This window comes from Scyliorhinus canicula, chromosome 7 (genome assembly GCF_902713615.1).
Source record: "Scyliorhinus canicula chromosome 7, sScyCan1.1, whole genome shotgun sequence".
Taxonomy (NCBI): domain Eukaryota; kingdom Metazoa; phylum Chordata; class Chondrichthyes; order Carcharhiniformes; family Scyliorhinidae; genus Scyliorhinus; species Scyliorhinus canicula.
Window position 1 is genome coordinate 204,235,868 of NC_052152.1, and position 22,009 is coordinate 204,257,876.

Below are 22,009 nucleotides of genomic sequence, written 5' to 3' on the forward strand. Positions count from 1 at the left end.
CGGTATATCGTGCCCACAAATTATAAAAAGACCTTAAAACATGGTACTCCAGCAGAGAGCTATATATTATCACAACATTTAAAGCAATTTGAACAAAAACCCACCTAAAACTATATCCAAGCCCAACTTGCAAATCATTCAAACCCAACAAAAATAGAAAAATACAAACACGAAAAAGGAACCCGAACAATTTCATGTATTAATATGCCCACCCCAACATCCAAAAACCTGAAAACCCTTAATCATCCCGCATCCAGCACATGCTTCTTTACAAAAGAATCCATCTTCTGAGGCATCCCAAAAATATCCTGAAAAGTCACTCTTAGCCGCGCCGGGTACAACACCCCAAACCGGACTCCGCTTTTATACAGGGCGGCTTTGGCCTTCTTGAAAGCCACCCACTTCTTTGCTAACTTTGCTCCCACATCCTGGTAAAATCTGATGGTGTGGCCTTCCCATTTGTAGTTGCGATGCTTCCTTGCCCATCTCAGGATCTGCTCTTTTTCTTGGAAGCTGTGAAATCTCACGATTACTACTTGCAGTGGTCCACTGGGACTAGATCTCTTTCAAAGTGTCCAGCGGGCTTTGTCCAGCTCGGGAAGAGATCCGAGTCTATATTCCCTCACATCTTCCCAAACACCTCTGCAAAATACCCTGTGGAGGTTAGGTCTTCCATACCTTCTGGCAGCACCACAATTCAGATATTTTGCTTCCAAGAATGATCCTCCAATTCATTCATTTTGGCCTTCAGCACTTCACTCTCATCAGCTATCAAAGACATCTCTGCCTCCAGTTAGGCAATCTGGTCACTATGCTTCAAAAGGACCAACTCCATTCCTTATAATGTCATCATGTACCTTTATTGTTTCGTTGGTCCTCTCCAGCACCAAACGAATGGGAGTAAAGGCTTCTTTCATCGATTTGCGGAGGTCCCCTACCTCAACCTGCCAGTGTTTGTCAAATTGTGCAGCCAAGGTTCTAGTAAGGTTCTTGGCTATCAGTGGAGTGGCCGGAGTTGCGTAAGCCGCCTCCTCCATTTTTTCAACCCGTGAGCCCTGAGAGAACTCCAACTCAGTCAACGAGCTTCCACTTTCAGGTTTCTCTCCGCTAGGTTTTCTAGAAATTTCACCTCTGTAGGTACCTTGTCCCATTAAACATTTGAGAGATTAAGGCACGATTTTCCAGAAAGATTTCCAGGGGGTGGAGCAAGTGGGAATTGCCGTGAGCTACCTGGTGCTCAGCCCAGCGAGGGTAGCAACGCTATTCCACATTAATTGGTCCATTTAACGAGTCCTCACTGGCTTCTCGCCACAAATGAAGGCTGGTCAGCTGATTCATAAGCACCGTGCTCACCAGCCCCCACTAACAAGGTTGTGCAGCATATAAGCTGCACTTGCCTAGCCAACCCCAGCCAGCTCAAACAATGGCGCCCAGGAGACCGGTCCCAAGATTCTGGGACGTTGTTCTGGGGAGGCTGCTAGATGCTGTGAAGGCCAGGAGGGATGTCCTGTTCCCCCAAAGGTCCAGGGTGGTCAGTCATATGGCAGCCAATGCTGCCTGGGATGAGGCGGCAGCTGTGAGTGCTGTGAATGTGACCAGGAGAACTGGCCTCCAGTGCAGGAAACGGGTGAATAACCAACACAACTGAGCAGACAGCAACCACCCTTCCACCCCTCCCCGCCCCCAAGTCCTTTCTGCCCCCATGGGAGCATCCGCCCCTCCAACTCTCCATGCAACCTGCAAATCTTCCTCCCCTTCAACCCCCCCCCCCCCAACCCTTCCTTCACACACCCCTCCCACCACTGTGAACCACATGCCACCGTAATAGTTGCGTCACAGCTGTCATCGCTGCCCTTCACCAGTGCAGATGCACATACCTCAGTGGGAAATGTTAGTGGTCAGTACCACATTGCTGCTGATGCACATCAGGCGGAGGGAGGAACCCCCAGGCGAGACTGCAGTCAGAGGTTTGCTGGGCCCCAGCCTGATGTTGTGTCCTGTGGAAGAGGTCATCCCGGAGCTGATGGAGACATTAGGATGCCGTCGGGTCATTCAGAGGGAGGTGTCAGCGTCACTCCAGCATGTCCATAGCCGATTAGAGGAGTCTGAGAGGCTACGGGCGCAGGAGATGTCGACGGCAATGCGTGGCACCGAGGTCAACACTGCTAGGTTGACAAGTGCAGTGGAGGGCCTAATGCATGACTTCAGCTCCATTAGTGAAGGTGTACAAGGTGTCGCGCTGTCAGTGAAGCCCATGGCTGAGGGTCTCGGTAGAATGTCCGCCTCGCTGGGGATGTAACCCAGTACCAGGCTGACCTTGATGAGGTTCTGTGGGACATGCCTCGATCTCAGATGGTCATGACCGAGGCATTGCGGAGCTTGTCCCTGTTGCAGGTGGGCATTGCTGAGGAGCTGCAGGGCATGGCCCAGTCACTGAGGATCATCGCCGTGGGTGTAGACACCATGATGCGGACCATGGGGAAGTGCCAAGGTTGGCAGAGCCAGATGATGCATTGACAGCTGGGGCTCGCACCAGCTGCCCCCAGCTGTCCCAAGGTGAACCCCAGGGCCCTATGGGCACCGGGCAGGAGGAAAGTGCACTGAGTGCAAACCTGGACCCGTCCCATGTCCCACAGCCAGCAAATGGAATAGGGCGGCACAGCTGTGATTGTGCTGCTGACAAGTGAGCTGGGACCCTCCGGGCCCAGAGCCCCCAGAGGACGCTCACCAGGGGCATCGAAGGCCACAGGACATGGTAAGCAGCTCGCTGCCTTCACCTCTGATGTGCATCCTGGGGACACCGCTAGATGTATCGGTAGAGCTAGGAAGGCAAAGCACATTGAGGATCACTAAGGGTACCTGGGTGGAAAGGAAGGGGTGGGAGGGTAGGTAGGGGGGTGAGGGGCTGGGGACGGGGAAAGGGATAGCACCTTTGGGAGGGTGGAGAATTGTATAACACAATAAACATCCTTGTGCACAACCACAAATAATAATAATAATTGCTTATAGTCACAAGTAAGCTTCAATTAAGTTACTGTGAAAAGCTCCTGGTCGCCACATCCCGGCACCTGTTCGGGGTGGCTGTTATGAAAATTGAGCCTGTGCTGCTGGCCTTGTTCTGCATTACAAGCCAGTTGTCTAGCCCATTGTGCTAAACCTGTGGTGATATGCATCACTGTAAATACACAAGGGATTAATATAAATACACGTAGACTAGATAGACACTAGAGGGAGTACCAGAGACATGACACACAGGCATTCAACCAATAGGCCAGTAAGATAGGACACGACCAATGGGCATTCACGATACACACAGAGGTGACACTACCACAGGAGGGCATTATACCAACCCATATAAAAGGACAGAGCACACATGATCTTCCTCTTTCCAGTGGAGACACTCGGTGAGTACATAGGGTTGATTTGAAACACATCACACCCACCACCTGGATTGTAGCAGACTGGTTTGTCAGTCTGAGTAGCTGTAGCAGGATTAACAGGAGAGTCGAATCCAAGTAGGAGAATCGTTAACAGTTTAATAAATGTGTTAAAGCTATCTCCAAGTCTGAACCTTCCTTTGTCAGAGTGTACATCAAGGAAGCAGCTTATGCTACGTCAAGAGCATAACAAAACAAAACCAACCCCTATGATGCATGTCACCTTTTTCTGCAATGCGGGCTGACCTCTGTACCCTTTGCCCATCTCTGCAGGCATCCCCTCACCACCTGCCCGTGGCACTCACCCACCCTCTGGCTGTGGAAATGTCACTGGAGCTGTGTCCCATCCCTTGTGTGTTCGGATGTTGGCTGCTGCGTGTGTGGTATTGCCTCCCGCAGTGTTCAAGCACAGTGTAAATGCATCAGGGTGTGATTGGGATGCTGGACAATGGCTCCCACATGCTACATGACCCGTCCACCCATGAGAATCCATTTGAGTTGTGTGAAGTGCTCACTTGACCACGATTGCCAATTCCTTGTTAGTGATAGCCTTCAACCGCACAGTCAGAGGCCTTGGCAGTCAATGGGGGTTATGGGTGGTCAGTGGGGCAGCTAGGCAGGGACAAGGGTTGCACCAGGAATGGGTACACACGATCCAGGGGTTGGCATGGTGGTGCCACGCACGGTTGCCCTTCCGGTTGCCCCCCCCACCCTGGATAAGGAGGCGCACAACCGCAGGGAGAGAGAGAAGACTGGAGGTGGGGCCTTGCTGGATGTGCGACCCCTCACCGCCGCTGAGTGATGGGCACTGGACCTGGTCGGTATGGTGATATCATGGTTGTGTTATAATTCACCGACTGTGAAGTCTTGTTAGTATATAAGTGAATGCTAGTCAGGTGACCTCAGACTGACGAGGAAGCTGGAAGAGAAAAGTTGCATGTGTATGTTCATAGTGTTATTCATCTGTTGTTTTGTATATATTTGACCCACAGTTAATGTTAATAAATCGTTTATAGCTTTCACTACAAGTGTTCTTGCAATATAAATCAGGCCATACGACAATAACATTACATGGTACCAGGGTTGGATGGTATTAAACACTGAGGAAAAACTATCAGCCCGCCACGAGGTCCACAGAGGTTTGAAGATTTTGCATGGTATTGTGATCAGCAACAGGCATGTGTCTAAACAACAATTTAATCTATTTCTTACTGCAGTAAATTTAGGAGATCAATCAGATTTGCATCAGAGGGCTATGCTCCTAACAGCAGCAGGGGCCAAAGCAATGCTGAGCTTAATACGTTTAAATTTTCAAATGATGAAGATAGTAAAAATTTTAACAAAGTAATTTGAAGATTTGATTCACATTGCACTCCCAGAAAGAATAAAATGTATGAATGCTATGGGCGCGATTCTCCGCCCCCCCCCCCACGCCAGGTGGGAGAATAGCGGGAGGGACTCCCGACATTTTTCACCCCCTCCCGCTATTCTCCCCCCACCCCCACGCCCGACCCACGCCACGAATCACCGCTCGCCGTAATCTCCGAGGCCGATGGGCCGAGCGGCCGGGCCTTCGCGCCCGTTTCAACACGGCAGCAAACACACCTGCCGCTGCCGTCGTGAAACGGACGCCAGATGCCCATTTGGGGCATCTGGGGGCACGATTGGCACAGCAGTACCACGGCTGTGCCAAGGGGGCATAGGCCCGCGATCGGTACCCACCGATCGCGGGCCGTGCATCCGTAACGGATGCACTCTTTTCCCTCCGCCGCCCCGTAAGATCAAGCCGCCACGTCTTGCGGGGCGGCTGAGGGAAAAGACGCCAACTGCGCATGCACGGCCTTGACGACGGTCGTCAAGGCCGCGCCGCCGTGACGCACGGGGCCGCGCTCCTAGCCCCGCCCGGGGGGGGGAGAATCGGGCACAGAAGTGGGCGTGAAGGCTGCCGTGGGTCACGGCCTGTCCCACGGCAGCCTTTACGATTCTCCGCATTTGCGGAGAATCTCGCCCTATGTGTTTAGATCACTTTTACAGAAGACCGAAGAGTCTATAGATCATTTCATCACTGATTTAAAGTTAATAGCTACAACCTGTAATTTTTCTGCGGTGGAATCTTCCATGATTCGGGACAGATTGTGTTTGATGTGAATGAAAATAAGCTGAGGGAATGGTTGCTGAGGGAATTGGAGCTCTTTTTGGAACAAACAGTTAAGATTTGTCAGGCTCACAAGCTAGCAGCACTGCATTCTAAAATGTTTCTCAATAATGGTGGCGTCGCTCTAAGCTCAATCCCAGATCAGTCAGCACAGTGGAAGACACAGACTCCAGTGATGAAACATCATTGTTTGTTGGAGTAATAACAGAGAAGAATCATTTTTGGAGACATCAGAAAATTCTCCAGTTCTTAAAAAAAATGCAAACTCATACTCCATTTAAAATAAATGTGGTTGATGAGGACAAATTGCTGCTATCATTTGAAGTGAACGGTACAGTGGTCCAATTGAAGTTAGACACTGTGCCAAAGCCAATTAAATCAGCATGACTGATTTGAAAAATCTAAAAATTCAGGCGATTAGAAGAAATAAAAAAATATCTGTGAGATTACAATGGTTCAAGCATTAAATTTTATAGTGCTTGTGACCTGTGTGTTGGTGAAGAACACAGTTTATTCCATCCCATTCTGTATTGCATCTGAGGGCTTGGATTTATTAATAGGTTATAAGTCCTGTGAAGAATTAGGTCTTGTGCAGTTGGTACATCGCATCCACAAAGGATTGGATCAACACTCCGATGATTCTGAAAACATTATCAGCAAATTCAGCGATGTGTTCATCGGTTTTGGTACATTACCATTCCGCTACAAGATACAAATCAAAGAGGATGCAAAACCTGTGATAAAGGCACCAAGAAGAGTACCTACACCTCTTTGGGATCGCCTCAAAAACGAGCTAGACAGAATGATAAAATTAAAAGTAATCAGAAAGATAGAAGAATCTACCGATTGGGCAAACTCCATGGTTTGTGTAAAGAAAAAGAATGTCGATATTCGCATATGCATGGATCCTAAAGTTCTGAACGAGAATATCAAAAGAGAACATTACCAAATACCAAAGCGTGAGGAAATCACATCTGAGATGGTGCACAATTCTTTACGAAACCTGACGCCTCTCAAGATTTCTGGCAACTAAAGCTAGAGGAACAAAGTACAAAATACTGCACTTTTAATACGCCATTTGGACGGTACCGCTTTCTCAGAATGCCGTTTAACACAATTTCGGCATCAGAAATTTTTCACCATGCCGTGGAGCACATAATCGAAGGCATCGAAGGTATTTGTGTGTATGTGGATATGATATCATCATTGGGGCCTTCACCATAGAAGAGCAAAATACGAGGTTGCTTAAAGTTCTAACAAGCATCAGGGGAAATGGCCTGAAGCTCAATAAGCAAAAGTGCCAATTTGGAGTAACTGAGGTGACAAGCTCTCATCGCATGGCATTGTGATTGTGACACATGCCGGAAGCATCACTTCAAGAAAACAAGAGAACCAATGCAAATATCTGATTTACCTATGGAACCATGGCAGAAAGTAGCTATGGATCTCTTTCACCAACGAGGGAAAGCTTATTTAATGATCATAGGCTATTTTTCAAATGATCCCAAAATGGCTCTCCTAACAAGCATAATGGCAATTAATGTAATACTGCAAACGAAGCGATAACAGTCCTTGTTTTAGCTGTAAAGAGTAGCAACACTTCGCAGTCACATATGATTTCAATCACGTTGAGTCCGTTGTATGCTCAAGCCAATTGAAAAGCTGAAAAAGGTGTACATATTGTGAAGCAATTGTTGAAGAAAGTAATGGACAGCCAATGGACAGCCAATCTGATCCACATCCAACACTGTTGAGTTACAGAACATTACCATTGTCACATGGTAGATTGCCAGCAGAGTTACCCATGAATAGAAGGTTGCATACCACACTTCCATACTTGGCAAAGAAGGAGAAGATTGCATTGGTACTGCAGGAAATGCAAAACATTAAAGCAAAACAAAAGCAGTTCTATGATAGAGCATCAAGAACTTTACCACCTCTAAGTAGTGATGACATTGTGAGGATAGAAGATTCGGGTAATTGGTCGAGAAAAGCCATTGTACTGAAAGAAGTAGCACCTCGTTCCTGCAATGTACAGACAGAGAATGGGTTGGTTTTAAGAAGAAATCATCACACTCTCATGAAAACCAGAGAAGACTTTCGCAACAATGTGATGGGTGATGAATCCACGTCAGAATCAATGTCAGCTGCAGCGTCAGATAGTTCAGGAGTTCCTGAGCATGAGAATGTCATGGACAACACTGAATCTGCAAGTTCTTTTGACTGCAAGTTAATTTATAGATTTGGACTATGTGTACATACTATGCTTGCTGTTGTTGTAAAAATAAAAATAAATTAATACTATTAGACTGGGGTGGGTATCAGCAGCTAGCCCAGTCTAGCCCATCCATCCCATCCTTCTGACAGAGCACCAAGGCAGGTTGAAATGTTTGTGAACAGATGTTCATTGTGAATAGGTGAACATGTCTCTACAGGTTTGTGCCCTTGCCCCGAATGCTATCCTGTGTGTGAACTTAACTGATGTCTAGGGCAGCACGGTGATACAGTGGTCGGCACTGCTGCCTCACAGCGCCAAGGTCCCAGGTTCGATCCCAGCTCTGGGTCACTGACTGTGTGGAGTTTGCACATTCTCCCCGTGTTCCGCCCCCACAACCCAAAGATTTGCAGGCGAGGTGGATTGGCCACGCTAAATTGCCCCTTAATTGGAAAAAAGAATTGGGTACTCTAAATTTATATTTTTTTAAACTTAACTGGTGTCTAACTTTCGAGCCTAACGGGCCCTAATGCTGCATCTAGGTGGTTCCCCCCAGGCAGTACATCAGTGGTGGAGGTGGCCTGCTGTGATTCCCGCCATGTGACCTGGGTCCCCTTTGCCGTTCATCCCCATCCTCCAGCATATCGCCTTTCTACTGCAAAACGTTGTGGAGGATGCAACAGGCCACCACGATGTGGGAGACCCTTTTAGCACTATACCGGAGTCCCCCTCCAGATCAGTCGAGGCACCTGAACCAAATCCTGTTTAAAATCTGTAGGGATTCAATGCAGAGATCACGACCTGGTCATGGCATGGGCGTTGTGGCGGGTCTTGACGCCGGCCTGTTGCCTCTGGATAGGTGGCATCATCCATGGCTGCAGCAGATACCTCTGTCGCCCAGAAGCCATCTCCTCACCCAGGGGGTGCACCTCGAAAGAGACATCACACCAGCTGCACGTTCATGAAGCTCATGCAGCCGAGCTTCTGGGGGGACATGTGTCCAGTCAATCATCCCCTGACCCTGGGGCATCCAGGCGATGACGGCAAACCCTGCTGTTCGGGCTTACTGGTGGGCTTGGTCCATATATTGAAGCTGATTTATTGTGCCGACCAAGCATATATGGCCTTCCTGACGGCATGGATGAATCTGTGCACCGAGGTCTGCGAGATCTTGGACCGGGTTCCACTCTGCGTTTTGAAGGACCCCGTGACGTAAAGATTCAGGGTGGCCGTCAACCAAAGAGCACTTGACTTCTCCCAAATGTACCCAGGGAACATATCCGGCAGGGTACTTTACCTCTCCAAAGAATCTGTTAACTTTAGACCTTCTCTGATAGGTCCAAAGGGCACAAGTCATGCTTTTGGACATCCCAATGATGAAAATTGGATCTGACTGAAGGCAGCTTCACTTTAACGTGTGTAGTTGCCTACATTAACGACAATGTGAAAAATGCAACTCATCTCAGTTCCCCGCCTTACAAAAATGGTGGGGGTTGGGTTCAGGGTGGGACCTCTGGCTTCAGACCTCTGGTACCATTTTGGATAAGCAGGAGACTTTCTCCTTCATTTATAAAGATTCAGGCCTCAATCGTGTTTAAAATCTGTAGGGATTCAATGCAGAGAATATATTTGGTACCTCAATAAGTGAGAGCATCTTTGGTGCCTTGTTATCATGAGCTCTCTTAATTAGGAATTATGGTAAAGCGGTAAAGTTAAAGAATAGAGAAAATCATCATTGCCTATTTTGTATGCATCTTGGCACCAAAGATTTTTTCATTGTCTGTACTTCAGCATTTTGGATTGCTAACATAGGGCGAAATTCTCTGCAGACCGTCGTAACGCCGATTTCCGGCGAGCAAAATTGGTGTAGATGACTCCGGCGTGGGGGCCTTCTTTTAGGCAGCTTTTCTCCGTTCCCGGAGGGGCCAGCAGCGGACTGACGCGATACGCGTCAGTTTCACCAGCTGCGGAAGTGGTGAGACCCGGTGTTTTTTTTGGGGGGGGGGGGGAGGAGGAGGAGAGAGACTGACCCGGCGTTTGGGGGGGGGGGGGAGGAGGAGAGAGACAGACCGGCATTTTGGGGGGAGGGGGGAGAGAGAGAGACAGACCGGCATTGGGGGGGGGGGAGGAGGAGGAGAGAGACAGACCGGTGTTTTGGGGGGGGGGGGGGGAAGAGAGAGACAGACCGGCATTGGGGGGGGGGGGGGGGAGGAGAGAGAGACTGACCCGGCGTTTGGGGGGGGGGAGGAGGAGAGAGACAGACCGGCATTTTTTGGGGGGGGAGAGAGAGAGACAGACCGGCATTTGGGGGGGGGGGGGGGGGGAGCAGAGAGACTGACCCGGCGTTTGGGGGGGGGGGGGGAGGAGGAGAGAGACAGACCGGCATTTTGGGGGGGGGGAGAGAGAGAGACAGACCGGCATTGGGGGGGGGGGGGGGGGGAGGAGGAGAGAGACAGACCGGCATTTTGGGGGGGGGGGAGAGAGAGACAGACCGGCATTGGGGGGGGGGAGGAGGAGGAGAGAGACAGACCCAGCATTTGGGGGGGGGGGGAGAGAGAGAGACAGACCGGTATTTTGGGGGGGGGGGGGAGGAGAGAGACTGACCCGGCGTTTGGGGGGGGGGGTGAGGAGGAGAGAGACAGACCGGCATTTGGGGGGGGGGGGCGGGGGGGGGGAGGAGGAGAGAGACAGACCCGGCATTTGGGGGGGGGGGGGGAGGAGGAGAGAGACAGACCGGCATTTGGGGGGGGGGGGGGGAGAGAGAGAGAGACAGACCTGCTTTGGGGGGGGGGGGGGGGGAGGAGAGAGACTGACCCGGCATGGGGGGAGAGGAGGAGAGAGACAGACCGGCATTTTGGGGGGGGGAGAGAGAGAGACAGACCGGCATTGTTTGGGGGGGAGAGAGAGAGACAGACCGGCATTTGGGGGGGGGGGGGGGAGCAGAGAGACTGACCCGGCGTTTGGGGGGGGGGGGGGGGGGAGGAGGAGAGAGACAGACCGGCATTTTGGGGGGGGGGAGAGAGAGAGACAGACCGGCATTGGGGGGGGGGGGGAGGAGGAGGAGAGAGACAGACCGGCATTTTGGGGGGGGGGAGAGAGAGACAGACCGGCATTGGGGGGGGGGGGAGGAGGAGGAGAGAGACAGACCAGCATTTGGGGGGGGGGGGAGAGAGAGAGAACGACCGGTATTTGGGGGGGGGGGGGAGGAGAGAGACTGACCCGGCGTTTGGGGGGGGGGGGGGGGGGAGGAGGAGAGAGACAGACCCGGCATTTGGGGGGGGGGAGGAGGAGAGAGACAGACCGGCATTTGGGGGGGGGGGGGGGGGAGAGAGAGAGACAGACCTGCTTTGGGGGGGGGGGGGGGGAGGAGAGAGACTGACCCGGCATGGGGGGAGAGGAGGAGAGAGACAGACCGGCATTTTGGGGGGGGGGGGGAGAGAGAGAGACAGACCGGCATTGGGGGGGGGGGGAGGAGGAGGAGAGAGACAGACCGGCATTTTGGGGGGGGGGGGAGAGAGAGAGAGACAGACCGGCATTGGGGGGGAGGAGGAGGAGGAGAGAGACAGACCGGCATTTGGGGGGGGGGACAGTGAGAGAGACAGACCGGCATTTGGGGGGGGCGGGGGAGGAGAGAGACTGACCCGGCGTTTGGGGGGGGGGGGGGAGGAGAGAGACAGACCGGCATTTTGGGGGGGGGGGGAGGAGAGAGAGACAGACCGGCATTTTGGGGGGGGGGGAGGAAAGAGAGGACAGACCGGCATTGGGGGGGGGGGGAGAGGAGGAGGAGAGAGACAGACCGGCATTTTGGGGGGGGGGAGGAGGAGAGAGACAGACCCGGCATTTGGTGGGGGGGGGGGGGAGAGAGAGAGAGACAGACCGGCATTTGGGGGGGGGGGGGAGAGAGACAGACCGGCATTTGGGGGGGGGGGGGGGGAGGAGAGAGACTGACCCGGCGTTTGGGGGGGGGGGGAGGAGGAGAGAGACAGACCGGCATTTTGGGGGGGGGGGGAGGAGGAGAGAGACAGACCGGCATTTGGGGGGGGGGGGGGAGGAGGAGAGAGACAGACCGGCGGTTGGGGGGGTGCGGTGTTGAGTTGAGAGAGGGGGGGGCGGCGTTGGAGGGGGGTAGGGTGATGAGGGGGGGGTTGGGGTAGGGGCAGCGGCGTGCAGAGGAGGGGGGCGACGGATGCCCGGGGCCAACGCACCATCGCCCCCCCTCTGCACGCCGCTGCCCCTACCCCAACCCCCTCCCCTTACCACCCCTACCCCCTTCACCACCCCTACCCCCCTCCAACGCCGCACCCCCCCCCCCCCACTAACGCCGCACCCCCCCCCCCCCACTAACAGAGGAAGGAAGGGGGGGAGGAGGAAGGAAGGGGGGAGGAGGAAGGAAGGGGGGAGGAGGAAGGAAGGATGGAGGAGGAGAGAGGGGGGATGTGGGTACCGGCCTTCAGAGGGAGGGGGGGTGTGTGGGTACCGGCCTTCAGAGGGAGGGGGACGGAGTGTGGGTACCGGCGTTGAGTGGGGGGGGACCCGGCGTTGAGAGGGGGGGGACCCGGCGTTGAGGGGGGGTTGCGACATTGAGGGTGGGGGGTTGCGGCGTTGCGAGAGATGGGGTGGCAGCGTTGGAGGGTGGTAGGGGCGTTGGAGGGAAGCAGGAGTGGTGAGGGGGGGTGGTTGGGGTAGGGGGCAGCGGCGTACAGAGGGGGGGGCGACGGTGCGTTGGCCCCGGGCATCCGTCGCCCCCCCTCTCTGCACGCCGCTGCCCCCAAACCCCCTCCATGCCGCAACCCCCCCCATGCCGCAACCCCCCCCATGCCGCAACCCCCCCCATTGCCACAACCCCCCCCCATGCCGCAACCCCCCCGATGCCCGCAACCCCCCCATGCCGCAACCCCCCCCCATGCCGCAAACCCCCCCCCCCATGCCGCAACCCCCCCCATGCCGCAACCCCCCCCATGCCGCAACCTCCCCCCCATGCCGCAAACCCTCCCCCCATGCCGCAACCCCCCCCATGCCGCAACCCCCCCCATGCCGCAACCCCCCCCATGCCGCAACCCCCCCATGCCGCAACCCCCCCATTGCCGCAAACCCCCCATGCCGCAACCCCCCCCATGCCGCAACCCCCCATGCCGCAACCCCCCCCCATGCCGCACCCCCCCCCATGCCGCAACCCCCCCCATGCCGCAACCCTCCCCCCCATGCCGCAACCCCCCCCATGCCGCAACCCCCTCCGATGCCGCAACTCCCCCCCCCCGATGCCGCAACCCCCCCCCCCCGATGCCCCAACCCCCCCGATGCCGCAACCCCCCCGATGCCGCAACCCACCCACCCCGATGCCGCAACCCACACCCCATGCCACAACCCCCCCCATGCCGCAACCCTCCCCCCCATGCCACAACCCTCCCCCCATGCCGCAACCCCCCCATGCCGCAACCCCCCCATGCCGCAACTCCCCCCCGATGCCGCAACTCCCCCCGATGCCGCAACCCCCCCCCGATGCCGCAACCCCCCCCGATTGCCGCAACCCCCCCCCCCCCGATGCCGCAACCTGCCCCGATGCCGCAACCCCCCCCCCCCGACACTGAACGGCGTCAACCATCATCAATGGTTGACGCCGTTTTAAAGCTACTGTGATTTTCGCCGACGTGGCCACACTTCGGCCCATCCGGGCCGGAGATTTGTGGAAACAAAAATATAATGAAATCCCGCCGGCGCCAGCTGTTTTCAGAGGCTCCCGGCGGGATTTGCACAGCGCCGGTTTTTGGCCGGTCAGAGAATTAAAAACCCTGCGGGAGCGGGAATAACGGCGCTGCCGGCCGATTCTCCGACCCTGCGTGGGGTCGGAGAATTTCTCCCATAGTGTGCCACAAGGTGGCAGGCAGGATCCATGGCTGTTAATATTATCTTAGTTTTGTCTCTGAGAAGAAGCAGTTTTCCACAGATAAGGACAACAGAAATGAGAGTCATCTTTGGGAGTTACTCCGAGCTGAACAGCTGATTTGAAAACTGGGATTGGCAGAAAACTGAGACATATATAATTTACCTGATTTGTTGGCCAAGCAAATGGCTTGGTGCAAAGTAATGAGGGAAAAAGGGGAAAGAAAATAGAAATGAATTCCACTGACACCTCTCTTATGTCTTCCTCTATTTACCAATATTGCTGTTTATTCCTTCTCTAAACTTGTTGCTTCAAAACTCCAAATACGTCGTCCTATCTATATGGTCTTCCTCCTTAATTGGTCTTCCTCCTTCAATCCTTAATTGAATCAAAATTCTTCACAATGTCTCTAAATGGTACACAATCCTACCTAGGATGCGCAGAACTCTTTCGCTCCCTCAATCTTCCCATCCTCATCCAATCTACAAGTAGTGAAAATCTAAGCCTGATATTGCCACGACTCTTACCTTTTGATTTCTATAATTTTCAATCAATTCTCTGCGCTCCTTGGGAGTGTTTTGAAATTTGTACCTTGCCCTTTCGCCTTGGTCCCACTATTCATTTGAAAGAGAATGCAGATTGGTAATAAAATATAGCCTTCACAAAATCTTTGTAAGGATGATTGTTAGTGCGGTTGTATTGCAATCTTTTCATCTTTAACTTTCATTTCTTCAAATACAGAACAACGGAATTGCAGTGGTCCATAAAGTGAAGAAGCTAAGACCATACAATGGGCATTGTGTGCAGCTCTGGGGAATGTGTCTGCCACCATCTCCACCATGTTGCAACCCGTGTGCCTTCTGCCACTGTCGTTTTTTCAATACTGTCTGCTATTGCCGGAGGTTGAATGCCAAGTGTCTGGATAGAACATAAGCAATTTGTCTCATGATTTTTTTAAAAAGCACAGCCAGTCGGCATATAAAATGAACAGTAAATAATGTGCATGCCTTCTTTTTGGTTATTGTTAATTTGGATTATGATAACGGTAGAGGTAGATCCCCAATTGATCCCCGGACAGGCGCGGAATGTGGCGACTAGGGGCTTTTCACAGTAACTTCATTGAAGCCTACTCGTGACAATAAGCGATTTTCATTTCATTCATTTCAATTGGCTGAAAATTATTGGCAAATCAATAATAATAACTCAGAGCCTTTGTTCTGTGCCACTGTGAAATAAAGGGTCTTTGGCTGCATCTAAAAAATGATTGACAAATGTTTTTGAGCAGTGATGGAAGGAGGGAGAACAATTAGAAGAGGTGTTTATCAATGGCATATGCAACAGTGTGATTTAGGTAAACACACAATATCTTTGTAAACAGATAAAAGTGAATTTGCCAAACACTTTATCATAAACATAGTATGCCTTTAGGAAAATCATCAAAGAAAGGTGGGGGAGAGCTCCAGCTCATTGAGGTCTATCTTACCACTTAAGAGAAAATAGTGTTTAGGGCCAAAATGGATTGAGAGCACAGTTTCACTCTACAGAATTCATAAAATATCAACTAGCTAGAGCACCAAGAGGAAAATTGGGAAAATTCTGTTACATGCCTATAGTTTTCCATGTTCATGTTTCCTTTATCAGACTTAGCTCAGAAAATGGCTTATGCCAAAGCACTAGGGAGGAAAATCTGTCCCAATAAGTGAATCTCTATTTGATTCAACACTCCCATACCTGGCCCATAATAATAATAATAATCGCTTATTGTCACAAGTAGGCTTCAATGAAGTTACTGTGTCACTTTCCGGCACCTGTTCCGGGAGGCCGGTATGGGAGTTGAACCCATGCTGCTGCCTTGTTTTGCATTACAAGCCTGCTGTTTAGACCAGTGTGCTAAACCAGCCCCTTCTCATTGAACTGCTAAATCTTTTATCTCTAGTAATGTATCTGATTGCCTTATGAGTCAATTGATGATGCCACTTCAATAGCTACTTCCACAAGTTTATTGTCCTTGATTGAAAAAGTTTCACCTGACTTCCCATCTTATTTTTAATTTCCAAATTTTTAACTGGAGTCGGTTGTCATTTGAATCCTTTTTTCAGAACAACCAGGTGCTCTTCTTGTGTAAGAAGATATGTTGCAAGACAGTTCATACTCCTGATTTGTGCAGCCGTGGAAGAATAGTTGGCTGCATTACAGTCCAGCATAGACCACAAGCAATATAACTGACATAAGAACATTAGATACAGAAGCAAGAGTAGAGCATTTGCCTCTTGAGCCAGCTCCACCATTCAATATGATCCTGGCTGAGTTGATTGTGGCTTTAAATCCACTTGCCTGTCTGCCCCCATAGACATTTGCTAAATATAGACAGAGAGAAAATCATTCTTCTCTGGGAAGCAACCATGATCCTCCAATGTCAACATTCTACCTTTGAGCTTAAAACTAAGTTTTCTTAAGTATATATGCGTCAAGTAAACATACCTTTTTGAGAAGGTGACCAAACAGGTGGATGAGGGTAAAACGGTTGATGTGGTGTATTTGGATTTCAGTAAGGCGTTTGATAAGGTTCCCCATGGTAGGCTATTGCAGAAAATAAGGAAGTATGGGATTGAAGGTGATTTAGCGGTTTGGATCAGTAATTGGCTAGCTGAAAGAAGACAGAGGGTGGTGGTTGATGGCAAATGTTCATCCTGGAGTTCAGTTACTAGTGGTGTACCGCAAGGATCTGTTTTGGGGCCACTGCTGTTTGTCATTTTTATAAATGACCTGGAAGAGGGTGCAGAAGGATGGGTTAGTAAATTTGCAGATGACACGAAGGTCGGTGGAGTTGTGGATAGTGCTGAAGGATGTTATAGGATACAGAGGGACATAGATAAGCTGCAGAACTGGGCTGAGAGGTGGCAGATGGAGTTTAATGCTGAAAAGTGTGAGGTGGTTCACTTTGGAAGGAGTAACAGGAATGCAGAGTACTGGGCTAATGGCAAGATTCTTGGTAGTGTAGATGAACAGAGAGATCTCGGCATCCAGGTACATAAATCCCTGAAAGTTGCCACCCAGGTTAATAGGGCTGTTAAGAAGGCATATGGTGTGCTAGCCTTTATCAGTAGGGGGCTTGAGTTTCGGAGCCACAAGGTCATGCTGCAGCTGTACATAACTCTGGTGCGGCCGCTCCTGGAGTACTGCGTGCAGTTCTGGTCACCACATTATCGGAAGGATGTGGAAGCTTTGGAAAGGGTTCAGAGGAGATTTACTAGGATGTTTCCTGGTATGGAGGGAAGGTCTTACGAGGAAAGGCTCAGGGACTTGAGGTTGTTTTCATTAGAGAGGAGAAGGCTGAGAGGTGACTTAATAGAGACATAGAAGATAGTCAGAGGGTTAGATAGGGTGGACAGTGAGAGTCTCTTTCCTCGGATGGTGATGAACAACACGAGGGGACATAGCTTTAAATTGAGGGGTAGTAGATATAGGACAGATGTCAGAGGCAGTTTCTTTACTCAGAGAGTAGTAGGGGTGTGGAACGCCCTGCCTGCAACAGTAGTAGACTCGCCAACTTTAAGGGCATTTAAGTGGTCACTGGATAGACATATGGATGAAAATGGAAGTGTAGGTCAGATAGGCTTCAGATGGTTTCACAGGTCGGCGCAACATCGAGGGCCAAAGGGCCCGTACTGCGCTGTAATGTTCTATGTTCTACCTGGCCTTCAGAATTGGGTCTCCTCCTTTGCATGCAGTGTATGGCATTATGGAAGGGTCAATTAATCATTATGTTTATACAGCTTTCAAAGGAGAATATTCATCTGTTTTTCCTTCTGTTGCTGGTTAATATTGAAGAACATTATGGACCAATAATGTTCCATAAATAATTGAGCACTATACTTTATGGTACAGTTACTTAGACTGCATCAGTGCAAATGGCAGACTGCCTTCCACCTGAAATTAATTACATTAAATTAAAAATTCTAGTTATCCGATTATAGAAACATAGATTATAGAAGCAGGAGGCCCTTCGAGCCTGCTCCGTCATTCATTATGATCATGGCTCATCATCAAGTTCAATACCCTGATTCTACCTCTCCCCCACGTCCCTTTAGACCCAAGAGTGATATCTAACTCCTTCTTGAAATTACACAATGTTTTGGCCTCAACTACTTTCTGTGGTAGCGAATTCCACAGATTCACCACTCTCTGGTTGAAGAAATTTCTCCTCACCTCAGACCTAAAAGGTTTACCCCTTAGCCTCAAACTGTTACCCCCAGTTCTTGACTCGCCCACAATCAGGAACATTCTTTCTGAATCTGCCCTGTCTAATCCTGTTTGAATTTTGTAAGTTTCTATGAGATCCCTCTCACTCTTCTAAACGCCAATGAATATAATCCAAACCAATTTAGTCTCTCCTCATATGACAGTCCCACCATCCCAGGATGGATTATAGGATGAACACTTTTTTCAGAGGGACAGAGCCTATGTAATTAAATCTCGAGAACCTGGATATATATAAGTGGTCAAAACAAGATCTAGGAAATTAGAAGCATGCACAGGGGAGACTGCAGTAGCTTGATCAGTTAAAACCAACTTGTTTACCTGCACAGTGTAGAAATGAGTTTCTTCTTGGTTATCCAGTTTTAAAAAAAACTCTCCTCATCCCCAAGCTCCTCCCCAGTTATTAGATCATTGGTCTCCAGGATTATTTGGAGCTGTGTGGAAAGTATTTAACATCAATGGCAGGTCTGCTGCTCCAGTTCCTACAATGAGCCAGTCTGACGAGTCACTCATCAGTAATGCTCTGGACTACTGATTATTGCAGAGGAACAATACGGTTCCATCTCCTCTGCACATGTCAAGATGAAACCAATTCAACCCCAGAAAAACCTAAAAGGCTTACTTGTGCTGTCAAGGAGTCACTGAATACAGCCAAAATTTAATTTCACGCCTGATAAATGATACAAGATATTTTCTTTTGTTACTTCTGGAGGACGCTACTTTTCAGGAAGGGTTAAGAGAAAATTGCATCAGGTCTATACTCCTAAAATACTGCCCTAACATTTTCAGCTCTTCCCCAGAAGTAGCTGAAGGCTCTGAACAATGCAAAAGAAGGAACTGGACAGATATTTGGCACACAAGGATCCCCTAAAGGTATGAGGGAGAGAAGTGATGGGCACAATCTTCTAGCCTCCTTACGTTCTTGCTCAAGCAAAACAAAGCCGGTGAATAGCGGGAGAAGCCAAAAATGAGAACCACGCCAGGCGATGCAACCGGCCCGCTCCCACAGGCAAAATTGAGATCTCCTTGTAGCGTGGCAAGAAACCAATTATCACCATTTAAGCCCTATTTCGTTACAATTAATGGGAGCGACCCCATATCCAACGGCCTCTTGCCATTCAGTGGCCTCCCCAGCAAGTGCTCACACTGGCGCCGGTTAGTACTCATTTTTAAAATCGCGAATCTGGCAGAAGATCTTCTGTGGGGATTTGAGGAGGTGAGTAACCATCTTTGCTCACAGGCAAAGAGCCCAGAGATACTGGGCTTGATGCCCTTGTGCTCGGTGGGGGATCCTCGGCTGGGGGGGGGGGGGGGGAGGGGAGAGGGGGGGGGAGAACCCTCCGCCGAGGTGGGCTGCCATGGGAGGGTGGGAGGGAGGCGCTGGGGTAACTGGGAGGCAACCACTTGCAGCACCACCATGCCAACCCTGGATTGAGTATACCCGTTCCAGGGAAATCCTTGCCTCTGCCTGTCTGCTCCGGCGACCACCCATAACCCCCACCGACTGCCGAAGCCTCTGGCCGTGCAACTGAAGGCTATTTCTTATGGGGAATTGACAATCATGGTTAAGTGAGCACTGCACACATCCCAAGTGGAATCCTGTGGGTGGGCGGGCCATGTAGTATGTGGGAGTCATTGCCTCACATCCCAATCCGACCGTGATACCTGAACACTGCATGAGGCAACGCACCACACTCAGCAGCAAACATTTGAACACCCATGGGATGGGACACAGCTCCGGGGGAGATGTCCACGGCCGAAGGATGGGTGAGTGTCACGGGGAGGGGACCAGCGCCCGCAGATGAGCTTCCCCCACACCCATACATGTTCAGACAGTTTGAGATGGGTGGGTAAGCAGCACTCAGGGTGGCCGCTGGATTTTACAAACCTTCCTTCCTTCAAACCCCTCGACGGGAGAACAAAAAATCCAGTCCACCATTAATCGCACTTGATTTAATCAGTTCTGCCAAATCAAACATTTACCCAGAGTGAATTCACAACATGCAGTAATAATTTGAACTTGATAAAAATATTAACATCCATGTTTATCATTAAAAGTGGATGCAGTTTGGTGTAAATTAAAAAACTCCATTCAGTTATCATATATACTTTTTATATTCATTCTTAACATTATTTAAAGTGTATCAGTGAATTAAAAATCTATTGTTATATTTAAGTATCTTTATATTTATGTTGAATTTGTTGATTCTGCTGTGGTTTAGGGTTATGGAAAAGTTATTAATGGTTTGTTTATTTTGTTATCCCATACAAGCCAAGAAACAAAAGAAGAGCCACAGCGACTGTGGACAAGGCTGTTAGTTATCATGTGTTCCATTTCCTGTCACTCCTGACCTTCAAAAATATATTGGATTTGCATGTTTTATTTTGCAAATTTTTTACTCAGTAAGGACAGTTGCTGAGAAATATAATACTTTCCCCATATCATAATTAGGTGCAAAGTAGCACTGTCTCTACATGAGCCACAATGTTTCACCCCAACACTAGCAATAATATCCAACTGCTAGAGTGTAGCAGTCTTTCAATCGATTGACCATCATAGTTCACTGGCAGTATTCATGTCTCTCAATCAGAAGATTGTGGGTTCAAACTCTAATTCCAGAACCATGAGAACGTAAAACTAGATTGATACTGTACAACAGTAAGGATGTGCTGCACTGTCAAAAATGGTGTCATTTTGATGAGATCTTAATCAAACGTTGTGACTACTTTTGCAGATTAATGTGAAAATTCTAATGGCACTATCCCAAGAAGACCAGGAGAATTTGCATGGTTTCCTGGTCAATATTTATCCCTCAAGCAACATCTCCAAATGGATTCTCTAGTCATTTACCTCTTCATTCTGTCTAGAACATTGCGGTGTGCAAATTGGCTGTTGCATTTCCCTAGATTACAACATTGATTACACTTCAAAAATGTACTAAATCAGCTGTGAAATCATAGAATCATTACAGTGCTGCAGGAAGCCATTCAGCCCATCGCGTTTCCGACTCTCTGAAAGAGCGCCATACCTGTCCCCATAACACAGTAACCCCACCAAACCTTTTTGGACACTAAGGGGCAATTTATCATGGCCAATCCACCCAACCTGCATATTTTTGGACTGGAGTGGAAACCGGAGCACCCGGAGGAAACCTACCCAAATTCCATACAGACGGCCACCCAAGGTGGGAATGGAACCCAGGTCTCTGGCGTTATGGGGCAGCAGTGCTAACCACTGTGTCACCGTGCCACCCAATGATCAGACAGCCTGAAGCCATGTAAACCACTATACAAATGCAAAGTTTTTCTTTCTTTAAATGAGACTACCAATTTAGTACCAGTTTTTGCTGTGTGCTCAAGTCCACGAGAAACCAGGTTAAGATGGCCCCAGACCCTTTTAACATAGAACACTTGAAACCAACAGGCCAAGGAGACCTTCATTCCATCATTCCAAATTAAATCTGAACACAGGTCCCCCTACTCATATTTTTGTCAGTTACTTGTTTTGCAGTTGGTTCCATGGTTTTATAAGTCATGTTTCACACAGCCGACAGCCATGCATTGCCAATATAATCGGTACCGTGTGGAGGAACATCGTTTTATCTCATTTGTGAAAGCAGTATATTTTGCTCTTACTGTTATCTGCTTCTCTGTAATATCTAATAAATCGTTGCATTGATTAAGTTGTGTTTCATTTGCTTTCAAACTTCATTATTTTGCAGAATGCAGGATACCTGTTGATCATAGAATCATTACAGTGCAGGAGGCCATTCGGCCCATCAAATTTGCAATGATCCTTTGAAAGAGCACCATACTTATCCCCATAATCAATAACCCCCACCAATCTTTTGGACACTAAGGGGCAATTTAAAATGGGCAATCCAACTAACCTGCACATATTTGGACTGTGGGAGGAAACCGGAGCACCCAGAGGAAGCCCTCACAGATACTGGGTAAACGTGCTTACTTCATACAGTTGCCAAAGGCCGGAATTGAACCCAGGTCCCTGACGCTATGAAGAGCAGTGCTAACCATTGGAAGTCATTGGTTAGCAGAAATTG

General features: G+C 49.9%; 1 protein-coding gene and 1 long non-coding RNA gene across 4 annotated transcripts in view; both read left to right on the plus strand.

Moving 5' to 3' along the window:
- Window positions 1–14,949, plus strand: part of asip1 (agouti signaling protein 1) — a 105,630-nt gene extending 90,681 nt beyond the window's left edge. For all 3 annotated transcript variants that reach the window (XM_038803736.1, XM_038803737.1, XM_038803739.1), the window contains one exon: window positions 14,430–14,949. In XM_038803736.1, coding sequence (XP_038659664.1) covers window positions 14,430–14,621 — 192 coding nt within the window. In that variant the 3' untranslated portion in view covers window positions 14,622–14,949. The remainder of the gene's footprint in view (window positions 1–14,429) is intronic.
- Window positions 14,950–17,268: 2,319 nt separating this feature from the next.
- LOC119969729 lies at window positions 17,269–21,628 on the plus strand. Its single transcript, XR_005461453.1, has 2 exons — window positions 17,269–18,821; window positions 20,221–21,628. It is a non-coding gene; the product is annotated as an uncharacterized LOC119969729 (long non-coding RNA).
- The last annotated feature ends 381 nt before the right edge of the window (window positions 21,629–22,009 follow it).